Genomic DNA, 18,810 nt, shown 5'->3' on the forward strand with positions numbered 1-18,810 from the left:
TACACACAAACAGATTTCTTGGTCCGGCGGAGTTCCGGCGGGAAAATTTTAAATATGTTCTATTTCTAAAGTCCTATTTCTATTTCTAATTAAGTTCTAATCTAGTTTATATTTCTATTAAGTTCTATTTCTAAAGCAAAGGTCCGATGGAGCCCACACACAATCGAATTGTCCGATGGACTCGTTCCATCGGACCTTTGCTATCAAAAAGTCCAGTCGTTTGTATGCGCCATTAGTGTTTAGCCCCCATGTTTAAATAAAAGCCAATATGAAGCAATGCATGGAAAAATCAGATGAAAGCCAACGTTTTCTGGTTCATTGGAGTGATTCATTAAAAGTAAACTGACAGCCAATGTTCACTACCAAAATTTCAGTGCATCACTACTACAAACATCTTATCATGTGCATTCCATGATTCCACTACAATTCTTTAATGTCTCTGAAAACAACTCAAGTCCATGATTCCATTACAATTCTTCATTAATTCATTACAATTCCATGATGTCTCTGAAAACAACTCAATGCAAGTAAAAAAAAATAATAGTTATCTTTCCTGCCACCCTCACCGTCAATGTTCAGTTTCTTGAAGAGTGAAGCTCATTGAAGAGATACTTTCGACTGTGTAAGACTCTTCGTTTTTCCTGTGCACTGTGGTTCCTTGTAAGCCAGATGATGGAACGACAGAGAACAGATGGGGACCAGGCAACCAACACTCCCAGAAGTGTCAGATGCTGAAGACTGAAAGCATAACTCATCCAGAAAGCAAAGAAAGTTGGCATAGAAGGCAGGAAAGGTAAGTATAACTCTTTTTATTTAGTTTATAAAAATAGCAACAAAATCATTGTAAAGAGACAATACTATGAGAGCGACATTAGCCCATCCAGTTTAGTAATGCTTTTCGACATATTTACATCTGACCTTTATTCGGTTGTTCTTTTCATCAAAGCCTTCTTGGCTTTACACCCTTAGCTTATTCTAGCATGGTGGGATGATTAAAGAAAATTGGAATCCTTGCTCATAGTGACCATTACTAAGTCTTATTTTTTTTTTTTATTATTAAACGAAAGGTGAAACCTTAATAGTTGCCAATTTTTGCCACATTGTATCACTGATACATTATGCAGATAATGAGACTTTAGAATAACTCCCTCAACTAAACCAATGGCCATCCTTACCACCCAGGAACCATACCTTTACATAGTCCTCATCAATCAATACATATATTTTACAAAACAAGACAAACTCATGCATCCTGTTTTTGTTTTTTTTATGCCATTCAGACACAAATTTTCTAGTTTTAGTATAATTCATAAGCCTTGAGAATGTGCAATTTCCTTTAATAGCTCCTGTACTTTGTCACAAAGAAAATATTCTGTTTACACTTAAAGTACTGCATTGAATAAGGAAAAGGGATGAAACTTTCAAGCTGAAAGGAAAGATGCTGGTATGTGTCAAAAACCAGACAGATCTACAGGTTTAAAATTCTAAACACATGCAAGTGAGGTAAATAGAGAAGAGGATGATTATTGTGTATAGCAGTGGTGCAGTGCAAGAAAGAGCTTCCAAGGGGAAAGAAGAAACACGTTTGTCATGTAATGAATAAATCATTACAAATGTTCGACTCTGAAACGAAGGCATAATACGTCTTGACCGAGAATAAGCACAAGCTTAAATGCCTATGGTTATTTTATATATATATATATATATATATATATATATATATATATATATAATTTTAAACTGAAACCTCAGCTGTCTTTACTTTTCAAATGCAGCATACAGATATACAGATGCACCATGTACAATGATTATGAGTGGTGAGATTACTGGGCCCTAGTAGAAGTTTGAGAACTATCTGTCTGACCTGCCATTTAAATCTACTCTAACCCATGCTGAAATAGGTCATACCAGAGGAACCAGTAATTTGCTTCTCAAATAGCAAATCCTTCAAAATCTAGTTTCCTAAAACAAAATACACATTTCCCAATCGATGCATGCGGGTAACTATCCAAACAACTGTAAATTCTGCATCATATAAACTCTTTTCTATCAGAAGACTATAATGTGGAATTCTCTGTTTTAAAAAATACTTAAAAGAAGTGTAAAATAAGACAGTTTGTATAATTATAAAAACAAAACAAAAAAACAGCCATTTGAGGATATGTTTACAATTGCAGACTTACACGTGGAAGAAAAAGTGAACCAGAGCAAATATTCTGTTATTTTATTATATTACCAAAATAGTTAAAGGGGTTGTAGCCCTCATACTCTGCTCTGTATCAAACCAACTTTCCCCCTTTGTTTGCAGAAATAACCCGTTTCTTAAATCTCTGGACTTCTCTTCTGATCTCCCTCCTAGGTGGGGTTAACGTTCTTAAAATGTCAATACTTACTAAGTTGCTGTATCTATTTGAAACACTTCCAATCTAAGTCCCAATGTCACAGTTGAAACTTCTCCAGGGACAATTCCTCAAGTTCATATGGAACAATGCTTCTCACAGGATTGCACGTTCCATAGTATTTGCTCCTAAGAATAGAGGGGGTCTGGCTGTGCCAGATATTAGTAACCTCCCTGGTGGTATGATTATTTCAGATTTTTGGTGCTGAAAGCGGTACAATTATTTTGCATGGAAATTTGGTGTTTTATATTGTAGGCCTGTAATTCTTAGGAATAACTTAAATATGTCCAAACCAGAGTCTAGTAGACATCCCGGGTATTATAAAGTTTGAAAAGCAAAATCATAAATTATAATATAATAAATAACTATAAATAATTATACCAAATAATAATATAATAATAATAAACAATATTCAATAATGTAATCAAATCAAAAACACTGAAATGTTCTCAGTTGGAAAATTGTTGCTGTCATTACTTTTCAGTGTTTGATGACGGATCTCCACACAAATCACTCAATTCTGTGAGTGATTCTAATTTATTATCACTGTTTTCTAGCTGGTCTAAAACCACTTTTGATGTAAAGGGACGGTTTTGGTTGCTAAGGACGATCTCCAGTTTCCAGGCAGAAAGAACAGTTTTTATGATATAAAACTGCATGCAGGGCACTCAGCAGACCACTAGGGACAAAAGGGAGGTGAAATAATTACATACAGTAATGTAATATGTAAGATTACAGTGTACTGTATGTATAGTGTGTGTTTCACTTTTTGAGAATTGGCGCTATTCTCTTTCCCCGTGCGTCGCAACTCTTGTAGGGAATGGAGCTCAGCTCTGTGATGAATCGAGCGGAGGACAAGCCGCTTACACTGCGGGGAGGACATTGCAGGATCCAGGGGACAAGGTAAGTAGGCTCTTCCTGGATCCTGCGATGCGTTCCCAAGTCTGGGTCGAGGTTACCGCTTTTGGTTCTGAAATTCCACCCTGAGCCAGACTTGGGAATACCACCAGGGAGGTTAAATATTATTATGCTTCTCATCTTCGAGCACTAACTTCATGGCCCTCTAGAAAAGCACCTAACAGATGGGCTGAGATTGAGATGGTGATCACTGTACACCCCTTCTTTATGCTATGACCTTCTTCTAAATTCACGCCCCAGCTGAGATCCCTCTGCTTGGCGCCAATGCTTTTTACCCTTGATATTTGGAGGAGTTGTGCAGAAAAATTCTCTCTTTCCTCCAAATTTTCCCCTCTCCGGAATGTACTTTTCAACCCGGACATCCCAGATGGGCTGGATGTATCCATGGACTCAAGCAGGAATCTTTCAACTGCAACATCTTGTACACCCAGTCACACGTATTCTCTTATCTTTCCCAGAACTACAAGCAAAACATGATCTTCCTGCCTCCCTTCTATATTCATATATGCAATTTAAAAAAAAATGTTATGTCCGAATCCTCCTTATTCTCCCTGGAGAAAACCACAGATTTTGAAATCTTATGTGCTAAAGGTCCATATGAATCCAAACAGATCTCATCTATATATAGAATCCTACACGAAAGCCTCCCTCTAACGCAATATACACATAACTTTATGAACAAATGGTCTCATATATTACAACATCCAATTATATTACTAGATTGGGGAAAAATTTGGGAGTCTAGATCAAAAATTTCACACTGCATAGTGCAGAGGGAAACGGCCTTTAAAATTTAGTTATTTTGGTATAGGACCCCGGACTTGATGCATGCCCGAGATCCCACCCTTTCTAAACTATGTTGGAGATGTAACAAGACTGTGGGTTATCTTTTTTTTTTTTTTTTTTTTTTTAAATCATTTTTATTAAGTTTTTGATTTCCATGTGATACAAAGAAACAATAAAAGGAAAAAAGAAAAATAAACCATTATAAATGACAGTGATCTGTGGTTGTTATTACATATCGATAACTAGTACTAATCGAAGTAAATCAAAGAAATCAATCTAGAAAGATCAATCAAAAGAAAAGGAAAAACAAAGAGAGAAAAATAAAAGGAATAATCAGACCAATGTAATTCAAGGAGATCACCAACTATTATAGAACATTATAGAAATTCGCTTACAAGTAACAGCACATTTTCTGTCTACTGGCTTTTCTCATGAATCCATAAGTATGAACTCGAACAGTCACATTTAAGGATCAACCTGGAATTCTATTCGGTCAGCATCCCTTAGATTACTCGGACCTCTGTGTGGCTCCCTCTGCACCCCAAATTGGGATCACGCTGTGACAGAGGGGCCACACAGAGTAGAGTTAAATGACATTAAATGGGTCGTGGAGTGGTGGACGTTCGATTTGGGATCTGTTCAAGGTATCTTGCTGCTACTTAAAGTAGTGATTATTTCTTATACCACTCTGTCCAACATTTCCACTGTAAATCAAATTTTTTGCCACAAGATTTCCTGAGAGCTAGTAATCGTTCATAATGATAGTTTAAATTTATTTGAACTAGGACTTCTGATGGATTTGGGGATAGTACACTTTTCCAATGTCGGGCTATAACCAACTTGGCCGTGATAAGGAAGTGTGTCACTACTATGCGGAACTCGGGTGGGTAATTATCAATACCTATATGGAGAATTGCTAAAGCCGGGTTAGGGGGCTGTAGTACCCCTGTAATTTCCGCAAGTATACTAAATAATTTCCTCCAATAACTAGAGACGTTTTTGCAGTGCCAAAATATATGTAGTATGGTGCCTACGTTGCCGCAGTCTCTCCAACATAGAGACGAGTGAGTTGAGAACATTCTGGCTAATTGGTGGGGGGTTCTATACCATTTATGTAATATCTTCTGTGTGAGTTCCCAATGGCTAACACAGCGTGAGGCCTTATAGTTATATCTGAGGGCAGAGCTCCATTGGCTAATGTCATAGCTCTGGTGTAAGTCGTTCTCCCAAGTAAGCATAGAGGGAGATTTCATTAGAAGTTGTTTGTGTTGTAAAGTGTTATATAGAAGGGATATACCTCTATCTCTGGAGTTATGAGAAACATAATATTGCCATATAAGTGTTTGAATTTCAATGGTTGGTGGTGGGGATCTCGATAGGAATGATGATACCTGGTTGTATAGAAATTTGCCGGTTTGGGGCAGTTTGAAGTCGATTCTCAAGGATTCAAATGATTTTAGTGTTCCCTGGTTGTATAGCTCATCTACCCATGCTATTCCGGAGTTTTCCCACGTGGCGATGTTACTGTACGGTAGTAGTATAGTTAAAGTTTGAATCGGGAGTCTAACATTAGTGGAAGGCTTCCCCATCAGTTGCTGTTGACAGAGATGTCTCCAGGCTGTTATGGTCGCTACGATAGGAGGAGAGAAATGTGTCAAGGGTCTGAGTTTCCAAGCGTCTGCTAGAAGAAGGAGACTAATAGGGTGGGTGTTTGTAATAGACGCCTCAATGTCTACCCATAGTTGTTCAGGGTTGGGGAGGAACCAAAGTTTCGCCTGTGCTAATATAGCCGCCCAATAGTAATCTTTAATGTCAGGGAGGCCCATGCCTCCAGCTTTCCTATGTTTTATAAGTTTGTGGATTGGGCATCTGGCTCTCTTGCCTTGCCAGATGTACTGTTTAAGGAGTTTTGTTAATTCATGGAAATGTGAGGCTTTATATGGTATTGGGAGAGTTCTAAATATGTAGAGAATTTTTGGCAGAATTAACATTTTATATGATGCTATTCTACCTGCCCATGACAATTCAGTGCGTGAAATTTTGGTGTGGGTTATCTTTTTCATATCTTTTGGGAGTGCTCTCTCATCAGCCCTTTTTGGATCAAAATTCAAGAACTCTTAGAAAATTTAATAGATATACCTATACCTTTGAACCCGATACATTTCCTCTTAGGTCTCCCTCTTCAGGGCTTAACTAAAGCCTTGAGAAAGATAATGTCCTTTATTCTTTTTGGCCGCAAAGAGAGCCATCCCTAGGCATTGGCTTTCCACACTCCCCCCCACACTCACGTTCTTTCCATAATGGTTGACAAACGTAGGATGGAACATTTGACTGCTGAGATAGAAGATACTTTACCTCTAATAAAATATGGAAGCTATGGGACGACTCAGAATTTTCACTGGAATCTGAATATATTCATGACACTTGACCTTCTTGATACCTTTTTTTTAATGTTCTGTGTTATGTTCTTTCCTCTTTTTCCATATTCTTTCCCTTTTACTTAGAGACAAATAATCTCCCCAAGCTATGTTTTATCATAAGATACAGTATGTTAAATATGCTTCTGTGATCCCTTGTTGGAAAAAGCTCCACCTGAATGTACTTGTATCCATGATGTATTCCACTTATAACTGATTGTCAGCTCTGTTTTGTACATACGAAAGTTGAAAAACCTTTATTTTTCCATATGTCACATTGTATGATAAATACAAATTTCTATAAAACAAACATTTAAAAAAAATAAAGGGGTTGTAAACCCTTGAGGTTTTTCACCTTAATGCAGGACTCGGGAGGGTGCCAGCATGAGTGTCCCCATGGAAAGCGCTTCTCCGTGGGGCACTCAAGAAGAGGAGGAGCCAGGAGCGGTGCGGAGGGACCCAGAAGAGGAGGATCGGGCTGCTCTATGCAAAACCCTTGCACAGAGGAGGTAAGTATGACATGTATATAATATAAAACCTATCTGTTTTTAAGACAGTATAATCTGAGGAATTTAATAAAACTGTAACAACCCATTTCTGGTGGTAGTTTCCTTTGAAACTAACTGCGGCTAATTCAGGCAAGCATTTACACTAGTTTCAGTAATATCACCAATACGGCTAAAAATTTAGGGAGTTCATACCACCGCTTTAAGAGCTATTGCAGCAACAGTTTCTAAAGGGTGTGTACAATACTCTTTATATGTTTCCCCCAAAATATTTTCTAATGAAATTAATGTACGGTGCCTGAATTTGTCAGCTTCTCATAAGAAAGAGAGTGGGAATGCAGAAAATGTAAGCTAGTCTGGCTCTTCTGCATTCCACAGTGTTGTCAGTTCAACACTGGCCACTTGCTGGCAGGATTGGGGAGCATAGTGATTACATCATAAGTATGGTGACGCTCCTTCACTGTGCAGTCAAAAGATGAAGGGTGGGTCCGTGAGCAAGCTGTAAGGCTTAACTGCATCATTAAGTTAAGCATCAGAGAATTGGAAAGTCTACAATACAGTTATGCTACCTGGCCGGAGTCCCTGCATCACAAAACTCATTGAACAGAATTACAAGAGAATAGCCATATACTTGCAGATGATGTTGAGTGATAAAAGTAACAATTGAGTTGGTTTCTCCAACAAGTTATAACATGACTGTAAGGGACATTGAGCACCTCAGCTAATTGGAAGTGCATTTACCCCTTAAGAACCCACTAAAAGTAATGTTCCCAATGAGTACCCTGAGTATGATTCCTAAATAGAGCTAGTTATCTTCTTGAAAAATATTAAAGTTTTTGACTCATTTTCAAAACAACAATGCTTGTTCAGTTGAATGACTAGTTATTTTCTAGATAGTCCTGCCAATCCAGTGAGCATGTGATTGTTACTCTCACTCTCAACAAGAAGTAGCTTTCTCTATGGGCACCCATACAAAACAATAGACACAACAATTGTATTATTGCAATGCATAATTGAATATTTTTAAATACTAATTTCATGATAAAAATGATTTAGATAAGAGGTTTGTTTCTAATGGAATGCAACAGTATACATTAAAATTACAGCTAGTGGCTATTTGTAGATGTGAAGTATTTAAAGAAACAAAATAACATTATTTCATTTTTTCAGCCCTATCTGCATGCTTTACTGAGGCCATTCAAATCTTTTTGCATCTGTGAAAGTTAATGCAATGTCACAAGTCTGTGTCTAAGATATGACAGCTTTATAAGGATAATAATAATCCTCCTGGTACTCAATAAGTTGAAACTTAAAAGCAGATTTTGTTGCAAACTCTGAAATCAGCAGCTTAGAGGTTTAAACGGGGTGACCCTTAAAAAGACCAGCTGTGGATGGATTTGACCGAGCGAGTAAAGCAAGAGTAAAAAAAAAAATTATAATGTCAGAAAGAGGAGGCAGAATCAAGTCCATCTCCTTCTGTTTAGCTGTCTCGGAGATCAGACAGATTAGATGTGGTTTATTGATTGAGGGCTTCTTATTTTATTAAAGACGAAAAGCAAGCCTCAATGTCTGTTATAGTGTGTACAACATTAGTTATGGCTGCACTTATTATAGTCAAAATAGGAGAGTGCTAACAAATGGGGAGACATTCAGATGCTATCTCCTAATTCAATTCAGTCAGATGGAGGAGACACCCTCTAAAAAATATTCCATACATTTCTATTGTAAATGAGATTCACATGTGTAAGGGGCTATCTCTTCAAAAGTATTTTTCATTTAGTAATCAATACACTCCAAAGAATTTCTTCAGATAAATTATCCTATAGTGCAAAATCAAATGAACAATACCACGCATATTCAAAGCACCCTTTCGCCACCAGCACCATTTTATTGTTTTTTGCACACATGTTTAAAAAAGGCCTGAAGATTACATAAAACCTTCAAAACATTATATATTTTTTTAAAGCACCCTGGGGAATAAAATAGTGGTAGTTAAATGTTTGAATGTCACACAATATTAACACAACAGTTTAGGGAATGTTACATTTCTGTAAATCAGGGGTTGACAAATTTGCTTGGAATCTAGGAGCCAGCTAAAAAAGTTAGGAGCCAGGTCCGTGACGGCGATCTGGACCTGTCCCTGGTCTGACATGGAGACGAGTGAGGGGAAGATAGCACAGCCCCCCCCCACCTGTCTCCAAGTCATTGCCCATAGCTCTTAGAGGGACATTTTATTTGTTTTATTTTTTTCAAATGACGATTTTTTTTTAAATTGCATTTTAGTGTAAATATGAGATGTGAGGTCTCTCTGACCCCAGATGTCATATATAAGAGGACCTGTCATGCTTTTTTCTATTACAAGGGATTTTTACATTCCTTGCAATAGGAATAAAAGTGACACACATTTTTTTTTTAAAAGAACAGTGAAAAAAATAAAAATAAAAGTTAAAATAAGAAAAAACAATTTTTTTTTAAATGCGCCCTGTCCCGCCAAGCTTGCGTGCAGAAGCGAACGCATATATATCCCCACATGTGAGGTATCGCTGCGATCGGTAGAGTAAGAGCAATAATTCTAGCCCTAGACCTCCTCTGTAACTCTTTTGAAGCGTGACATGTTGGGTATCAATTTACTCGGCGTAACATTATCTTTCACAATATAAAAAAAAATTGGGCTAACTTTACTGTTGTCTTATTTTTTTTTATTAAATAAATAATTTTTCCCCAAAAAAAAGTGCGCTTGTAAGTCCGCTGTGCAAATATGGTGTGACAGACAGTATTGCAACGACCACCATTTTACTCTCTAGGGTGTTAGAATAAAATTTTTTTATATATATATATATATATATATATATATATATATATATTTTGTAATGTTTAGGGGTTCTAAGTAAAGGGAAGGAGATAGCTCCATTACCATTGCTGGTTGTAATTTCAACGGCCACCACAAGAGGGCGCCAGATTGCAGCAGGAACCATAGGATCAGAGAAGGCCTCAAAGCCGGGGGCTCAATTACCGGCCGCCGGCGGTGCGGCCCGACGCGATCACGCCGGGGGGGTCCACGGAGACAGGATACCCCCAGCTGTGCTGCCCCAGGTGCCAGGTCGCTAATTCTAGTCGCAAATGCGACCTGGCGCCCGGGTTTTGTCGAGCCCTGCTGTAAATAATACACTAAAGTTAATTTCAGGGCATACAAATTAAATAAATTACACAAGTTTTTGTTAAAATATAAAATATGATGTTGTGCCAAGTAAAATTGTGTGGGGCTGTGAAGTGGGGACAGACTTCAGTACCCTATTTTTCCATAGGGATGTCTTAAAAGCCCCTACTTAGGTCATTAGTTTAGAGATAACTGTAAATAATGGGCCTAGAATTATTGAGCTCACGGCGTTCGGCGGCAATATGCAACACGTGCAGTGCCATCAGAGTTTTGCCTCTCTGTGTTCCAGTTAAACTAGATCTAACCCGAATTTCTAAATTTCAGCTTTAAGGCAGAGCTCCAGCCCCCCCCCCAAAAAAAATATAAAAAGTCAGCAGCTACAAAAACTATATCTGCTGACCTTTAATATTAAGACACTTACATGTCGAGGGATCCTGCGATGTTATTTTTCAATTGCTCTTGGGTACTTCCGCCATTCTTTGTAAGGGAAACCTACTGCACAATCACAAAGCGTGATGTGCTTTCTGAATGGCCAGGTGGATGTGGAATGAGGAGGGGGCCAAATTTCTGGGGGAACTTGCCATGGTGAGGTCTCCTGGAAGTGGGGATGGGTACCTGTCAAAAACAGGAACTGCTCCCCCTGAAAGGTGCCAAATGCGGCAGCGGAGGGGTGGGGGAGGCATACAAAGGGGAACTTTAAAATATCAATATCCAAAATGTTTTGCAATATTTTTGAACCACTTGTAGCAGTAACAGTAGCAGCTGCTGCCACAACTGAGGTATCCATCTTTTCAGGAGCCGGTCATATTTACGATAATGGTGGTCTCTGCGGCATGAGATCACTGTTATCGGTGGTGGGAGAGGGCCCCCCTCCCGCCGCTCTCCCGCGCCCTCCGCCACTTACCGGAGCCGTCGGAGGCGATCGGGCCCTCTCAGTGCCTGGGTATGGAGACTAGTGAGGCTAAGATGGCCCCCACCCGTCTCCATACCACAGCAGGGTGGAAGCGACGTCAAAACGTCACTTCCGCCCATAGCTCCTGAAGAGACATTTTTTCAAAGTAATTTTTTCAAATGACACATTTTTTTTATTGCATTTTAGTCCAAATATGAGATCTGAGGACTTTTTGACCCCAGATCTCATATTTAAGAGGACCTGCAGTGATTTTTTTCTATTACAAGGGATGTTTACATTCCTTGTAATAGGAATAAAAGTGACCCAATTAAAAAATTTTTTTAAAAACAGTGAAAAAAATAATAAAATTAAGTAAAATAAATAAGATTTTTTTTTTAAAAGCTCCCCATCCCGACGAGCTTGTGCGCAGAAGCAAACGCATACATGACTAGCGCTTGCATATGCAAATGTTGGTAAAACCACACATGTGAGGTATCACCATGATCGATAGGGCAAGAGCAATAATTCTAGCACTAGACCTCCTCTGTAACTCAAAATATGCAATCTGTAGAATTTTTTAAACGTCGCCTATAGAGATTGGAGATTTTAAAGGGTAAAAGTTTGACGCCATTCCACGAGCGGGCACAATTTTTAAGCGTGACATTTTGGGTATCAATTTACTTGGCGTAACATTATCTTTCACAATCTAAAAAAAATGGCCTAACTTTACTTTTGTCTTTTTTTTATTCAAAAAAGTGAATTTTTCCAAAAAAAGTGCGCTTGTAAGACCGCTGCACAAATACGGTGTGAAAAAAAGTTGCAATGACCGCCATTTTATTCTCTAGGGTGTTAGAAAAAAATTATAATGTTTGGGGGTTCCAAGTAATTTTCTAGAAAAGAAAATTGTTTTAAACTTGTAAACACCAAAATCTCAAAACAAGGCTAGTCCTTAAGTGGTTAAATATTAAGTCTGTTGCATATGGACGTAATAATTTACTGATGTTTATTTTCAGGATCTTGTTGACAGAAAGGGCCATAAAGACCTTGCATAAATGTGCACAAAAGGTTTATAAATGTGCATATACATGCGTAAAATCTTCCTCATTCTCTTCAAATTGCCAGTGTTGCAATATGCACATGTATACATGTATATGGATGTAAATTACAGCACACAAATGTAAAAGTTTTTTTTTTTAATGATTTTATGCTGTAACACTGATCTTACACAGCTGTGTGCATTGCTCCATAGACAACAATGCAACTGTGTTCAGATCAGTAAAAAACATGGCGTATATTTACTCCTGTGTGCAAGAGGACTTCAAGTAATCACTGGTAATCCATCCAATAAGGTTGTTGCTCAGCACTTCCTGTTATAGAGTGACAATTGCCTCCAAATTAAGCTATTGTGTTGCAATTCTATTACATATTTGTCTAGGTGCAAAGTACAAGTGGTCATGCAAACACACATTGTACAGGCATGGTCTGTTGTCTGCTGTCGCCACTGGTGAAACTAATTTAAAGCAACAATGTACTGCTGGAGTGAGTGTATGTAGGAAGTGTATGGGAAGAGGCTGATTAAGGCTGGAAGAGGTGAAAACTATAATGTTTTATGGAAAAAGCACAAGGCAAAATGCTGGGGAAATCTCCCTAATAGTGGCATTGATGTTGATGATAAATGTTCAAACTCTTTTTCAGTCTTTCCAAAACTAGAAAAAAAGAGTTGGCTAAAGTCAGGCTTTAACTTAATATAGTTAACATTTAATTCAGAAAATCACACCAGTATTTAAACATTGTTGATGCACTTGGAATCTAAAGCCGGCCATAGATGGAGCAATTTTCTTCCCTGCACCCTGTGGAAAGAAAATCTTTCCCTGCAACTCGATTCTCCCATCAACCCAGTCATAATTGATGGGGGAATGCTTCCCATGGAGCTAACATGTTCTCCTGGCAGGGGGAGCCAGGGGCCATGGCTAATGGGAGAGAAGTGTGATTATTGCCAGCGGCTATAGCTGTTGGCAATAATCACATGAAAAATCAGACAAGCTGGTTGTACCCAAGTTGATCGAACAAATTGGGTGCAATCAGCCTGCCCATAGATGGTTTGAATCTCAGCCGGTCTCTGAGATTCCAATCATCTATGGTTGAGTTTACAGTTAAAATCCTTGAATTCCAAAGACTGTAAACCTACGGCCATATTATTATATTTATAGTCTCACCATAGTTATTTAAACCCTAGGTAAATATCCTTGTTTGCACTGTGCATAATAAACAGCTGCCATGTTAAAAAAAATACTTATGTTCACATTTTTCTATTTTATTTTACATTTAAGTTCTGCTGAGCTTTCAAGGCCTCTTTGTAGCAATTTTCTGCACTCCAGTGATGGCTGCATGTCATTTCTTAGGGAGCATTTCCTGGTGGTTACAGCAGTAGATCATGCATATTTAATGTGTTTTAAAACAGACACTTGCAGTCTCCATCAGCAGTCTGTATAACAGGCAGCATAGTTGGAAGACCATTGTGAGTCAATTTTTAGAAGTGCCAGAGAAAGAACCTTAAAGGCATGATCACTCAGTATTACTTGAATTAAAGGTAATACTGTGAAAACAAATTTTGAAATGACAAATGAATGCCTGCATGAGATTTTAGTGTTTGGGTTTAGATCTACTTCAAACCTGAAGCCTCTGATTAACAGTGTGACTTGGGCATTCAATTATCTGAATTATAATTTTGGTAACAAAATATATTAATATATTTTAGGTGTATACATGCAAGAAATGTATGGTCCTCCTTTTCTTAAAGAGGAAGTAAACCCTTCCAAACAACTTGGACCTATAGATAAGCCTAGATTAAGGCTTACCTGTAGGTCCAAGCAATATCTCCTAAACCTATATGGTTTAGGAGATATTTGCCCGAAAATGGGCACCGCTGTCTACGGCGCATGCGCCGTAGACAGCGGCGCGCATGCGCACTAAATGCGGCAAATCCAAGAATGGATTTGCCAAATTTGTCGACTCCCGTGCGCATGCGCGGGAGTGACGTCATCGCGGCTTCGCCGTATGACAGCGGCGGAGCTGCGAGGCGCGACTCCCGTGCGCATGCGCGGGAGTGACGTCATCGCGGCTTCGCCGCTGTCATTGGTCGGAGCTGCGAGACGCCACCAGCAAGATGGACGCGGCGGACTACAGGGATCAGCGGCGACTTCGCTGGCTCCTGTGTCAGGTAAGTGACACATAATGAGCTACTATGCGATGCATAGTAGTCCATTATGCTTTACCTTTGCAGGGAAAAAAAGAGGAAGTAAACCCATCAGGGTTTACTTCCTCTTTAAGACTGATGTGACACCCCTATTGAGATCTTCAAGGAGTTAGAGTCTTTGAAAGTTGTTTGGATAGTTCCCAGATATGCTTTGTGAGCCTAACATGGATTTCCTGTGCAATTACTTCTTATACTTTACTTATTTTTTTACTTTTATTGTGCTTTGGCAAACAAGGCAATGGTCAGATGCATGGGACATCAAAGACAGTTTTAAAGATCATTCATACTACAATGCCTGTGACAAACTGTACTAAGACTGAATAAAGCCCCATGGTGCCGTCTTTAGGGAGCACTATTAGTGCTACAGTTGCTGGGAAACACAGCATGCTTCGACTTCCTAATGGCTGCTAATAATGGGCAAAGCATAGGAGGCAATAACTCTTCTGTTACTTATGACGCCCACAGCTCTCAAAGTTTTGGAAATGATGCCTTAGCCATCCTTGATTTCTTTTTTTTTTCATCTCTTCAGGATTCCCTTCTGTGCAAATCTTCAGAGATAACACTGACACCATTAGGAGAGCCATGTCCTTTTTTTACTTACAGGTGTAAACAAGCTGACCCTGAAATGTTTTATGGTTCAAAAAGTCCAGTGACAGAATCATATCGACCATAAGCAAGAGATTAATAACTTCTTGAAACCAGTTTAGTATTAGGACTTTAATTCTTTTTTAGGCTTTAAAAAGACAGCCGGATTCAAAATCAGCCCAACGGTTTTCAATATGGTGAGTCTGGCTTGTTAATGTCCTACCTGTATTCCTGTAGATTAACATTTTAACAATCATATACGTATGACTTCCTATTCCAGTTTTCCTCCTGTTACTATATTTTTTTTGTTCTTTGCTGTCCCTTAGGGGTCCATGAAAAACCATGAACCCCATGATTTTACTCCTAATAATGTATTTGATTGTTTAATTTTGATTGACAAAGAACAAAGAGCAGCTGATCAGGTTGTCACATAAAAAGATATAATAAAATATTACCAAAAATGTGAGGGGTGTACTCACTTTTGTGAGATACTATAAATAACATGCCTGGAGGATGCCTTTAACATGCCTATAAAGTAGTACATCTGTATGTAGGTACACAATTTACTACAGCAAAAAATTTTGTTTTGCTGAAGCTTACAAAGAATAAAAATACTGCTTAAATTGGCTGTAAATGATAGCTGCCATCAGCTTTGCTCTGTTTGCAAACCAAGCAGTGGTGATCCCTTAATTTATACCAGACCCTTTTACTTGATGAGCCAATGAAAGGGGGAAGGACTAGTATGCCTCCTCTTCTGAGTTATACCAGGCCATATGTCCTCAACACTGGGAGGGTACCTTGTCAGGGGGGTCTCTCTGGCAAATCAACTTGTCCCTGATGAGGACAAGGGTTGCTTCTACACAATCACACAACCCTGGCCCAACTGTTGTGAGAGTCTGTGGGCTGGGGGCTTACCAGAATCTGTAAGTCCTATTTCAAAATAAAGGGGTACCCAAATACCACTCCCTTCCCACACAAATGAGTGAGGTGTAAATAGCACTACTATTCATTCACAGAAAAAAAGTAAGACGTAAATTAAGACAAACACTTTTTGATAGGTCTTTTCAATCATGTCTTCAGGTGATGCAGATCCACATCAAAAATTGAAATAACACTCCTAATGCCCTGTACACATGGTCAGACATTCCGATGACAAAATCTGTCTGATCTTTTCCAATGGATTTTGGCCCGAACTCATCTTGCATGCACACGATCGCACAAAGTTGTCGGATCATTCAGAACGAGGTGACGTACAACACATATGATGGGACTATAAAGAGGCCAGTAGCCAATAGCTTTCATCTCGTAATTTATTCTGAGTATGCATGGCACGTTGTGCGTTGGAATTGTCTCTACACGGTTGGAATTTAAACGATTGGATTTTGTTGTTGGAAAATTTTAGATCCAGATCTCAAACTTTGTGTACACAGTCCAATCGTACATTTTCCATCGGGAAGTCCGACCGTGTGTACAGGGCATAAGGCCACATCCGTATAGACTACAATTGGGGAAAAAATAGTTAAGAGTCAACAGGGCTCTAGATCGGACTTTTTGTTCACATCATATACTTATGACCATCATGTGTTTAATGTATGTTTTTAATTCTTCTTCTACTTGACTTGTCTGTTGTGACTTATTGTTAATAAAGTATAAATTTTACTACATTCTCGTCCATTTTGCCTATAAAGTCAGATCTAGAGCCCTGTTGGCTCTTAAGCATTTTTTTCCGCAGATCCATATCAGTCACAATAAATCAAAACCCTTTGACCAGCAATATGATCCACTTTCTATGACTGCTATGAATGAAAGCTAAATACAAACACAGGGGCACAGTAAGCCTGTGACATTGTTGACCAAAAATAAACATGTCACTGGATTACAATTAAATATATGTGTGAATTCTGGGTGAAGGTTGTGTAAATCTTGAGTGAAAATAATTATGAATTGACCCCTCACAGTCATGCATAGCAAAAAAATATTCAAAATGTTTATTTTTTTATAATAAAACCTTAACAGAAATTGAAAGCTGACTCATTTTTACAATAGTAATGCAAAAAAACAAGTACAGCCTTGACTAGGGAGCCAATTCAAAATGAACAGAAAACCTGCAGAAATGCCATGTCCAAATGAGTGCCCTCATGAATGACAAACAAGCATTAGGGAATGTTAGTCTAGCACAAGACTTCAAGTGCACCATATCATGTATCTGCTGCTAACTCCAAGTGCAATATAGGTCTTGACCAGGTAACACAAAACAAAGGCACTTATACGTCCTCTTACAGTCTTCGTAACTCTTTCAGTATATTTTAAGGACAGTGATTTCATTCTCCTTGTGTTTGTCAAATTAATAGAGTAGTTTAGCATGTCTGCTAGATATACATTAAGGCAGCAAAGATGTGCTGACTCTGTTATGGCGAAGATCAACTCTGCAGTGCATCACATAAGCCTTCTAAGTACAGCTTGAGAGTAGCTGAATGCACTGACACAAATCTAACAAGAGTCTCTCTTCTTCTGCTTCTCATTTTCCTAACAGAGCTGAGACAAGAATCAAGAAGGACAGCAAGCTCAAGGCATAGAACCAGGCATATCAGATTAATCATTTAACAAGATAAGATTGCAACTAGCATAGATGGAAAAATATCTTTTAAAAACTGCACTGTATAGACTGCAGTAGCTACATTTTGAAATCATGTGGCAGCGTTTTCATCTATTATTCAAAGTAAGAAAAAAAAATATGTATAAAAAAAAAACTTGAAGAGGATGCACTTAAAATGGATTTGTAACAAAATGTCTGTTTTGTTTCATTTACAAGCGATCCTCCTCTGCCATGTGGCTTGTATTTGATTGTCGCTACTTCTAAATACAGTATATGAATTGTACAAGCTGACTGAATAGTCTTTATGTAAACTTTAAAGTCAAGTAAGCATGCTGCTGCCGTATTGGCCTCATATCTGTATTTCTCGGATACTTATAATCCATACTTACAGTCATTGACGTGAACTCGGGAGGGTTGTCATTGACATCTGTCACAGTAATGACAGCAGTTGCTGTGTTTGAGAGACCATATGTTGGGTTTCCTTCCATGTCTGTGGCTTGAATTATTAATGTATATCGCTGCACTTTCTAGAAGACATAAAACTGCATCAGTATTTGTTTAAAGACCTTGACGACATTTCAAAAGAGCAGTACAATATTATTTGAATTGCATATAATTTACACGCTGAGCTATAGCACTAACCACCAGAACTATCAACCTTTTTCTTCATGTTTATTGAATGCATCATTGTAACATGTAGTAGGCGTTAATATTTTCTGGAAAACACTGCTAGAAAAGAGCTTTAATAGCCTGTATTTAAAGGGTCAGTACTCCTAAAACCGATATTTAGTTTTTGTCACATGTTGGAGAGTTAAACCACCTGATATAGAACTCTACTTTTGAGAGCTCTTTGCATAAGTTCCTGCACGCCTCATGTGGTCATTGTAAGGGGTTCCCTATCTTCATGTTGTTTTTTTTTTGTAAGTTACTGAGTAGGCAACAGTAGCTGCTGGAACACAAAGTTAGGTGGGAAAGTCCCCAAGTGAACCATATCAGGTAGACCTTACTGCTATAGTATCTAAAATATGTAAGAATTGAAGGGCTTATCTAGGTAATCAAGCTTCACTTATAACTAAAAGAATACTTTTTGGTGGCCTTGCCCCCCCCCCTTTTTTATAATAATATATTTTAAGGCAGTGTTTCTCAACCAGTTTTCAGTCAAGGCACTCTTTAAAATTCCACAGAGTCTTGAGATACCTCATTTTAAAATGTTAAATAATAAAAAAATAGATTTACATAATGCAGCAACATCCACACATGTAGCAACATTAGAGGTGATTTATTCTTACAAAGTATTC

General features: G+C 38.3%; 1 protein-coding gene across 2 annotated transcripts in view; it reads right to left on the minus strand.

Annotated features, from left to right (window-relative positions):
* The window catches only part of CDH2 (cadherin 2), a 410,616-nt gene that overhangs the window by 49,267 nt on the left and 342,539 nt on the right, over window positions 1-18,810 (minus strand). For both annotated transcript variants that reach the window (XM_077492605.1, XM_077492606.1), the window contains exon 8: window positions 17,902-18,039. In XM_077492605.1, coding sequence (XP_077348731.1) covers window positions 17,902-18,039 — 138 coding nt within the window. The remainder of the gene's footprint in view (window positions 1-17,901; window positions 18,040-18,810) is intronic.

The sequence above is a fragment of the Lithobates pipiens genome, unplaced genomic scaffold (assembly GCF_037356315.1).
Source record: "Lithobates pipiens isolate NorthernLeopardFrog02 unplaced genomic scaffold, aLitPip1_a1.2 Scaffold_19, whole genome shotgun sequence".
Taxonomy (NCBI): Eukaryota; Metazoa; Chordata; class Amphibia; order Anura; family Ranidae; genus Lithobates; species Lithobates pipiens.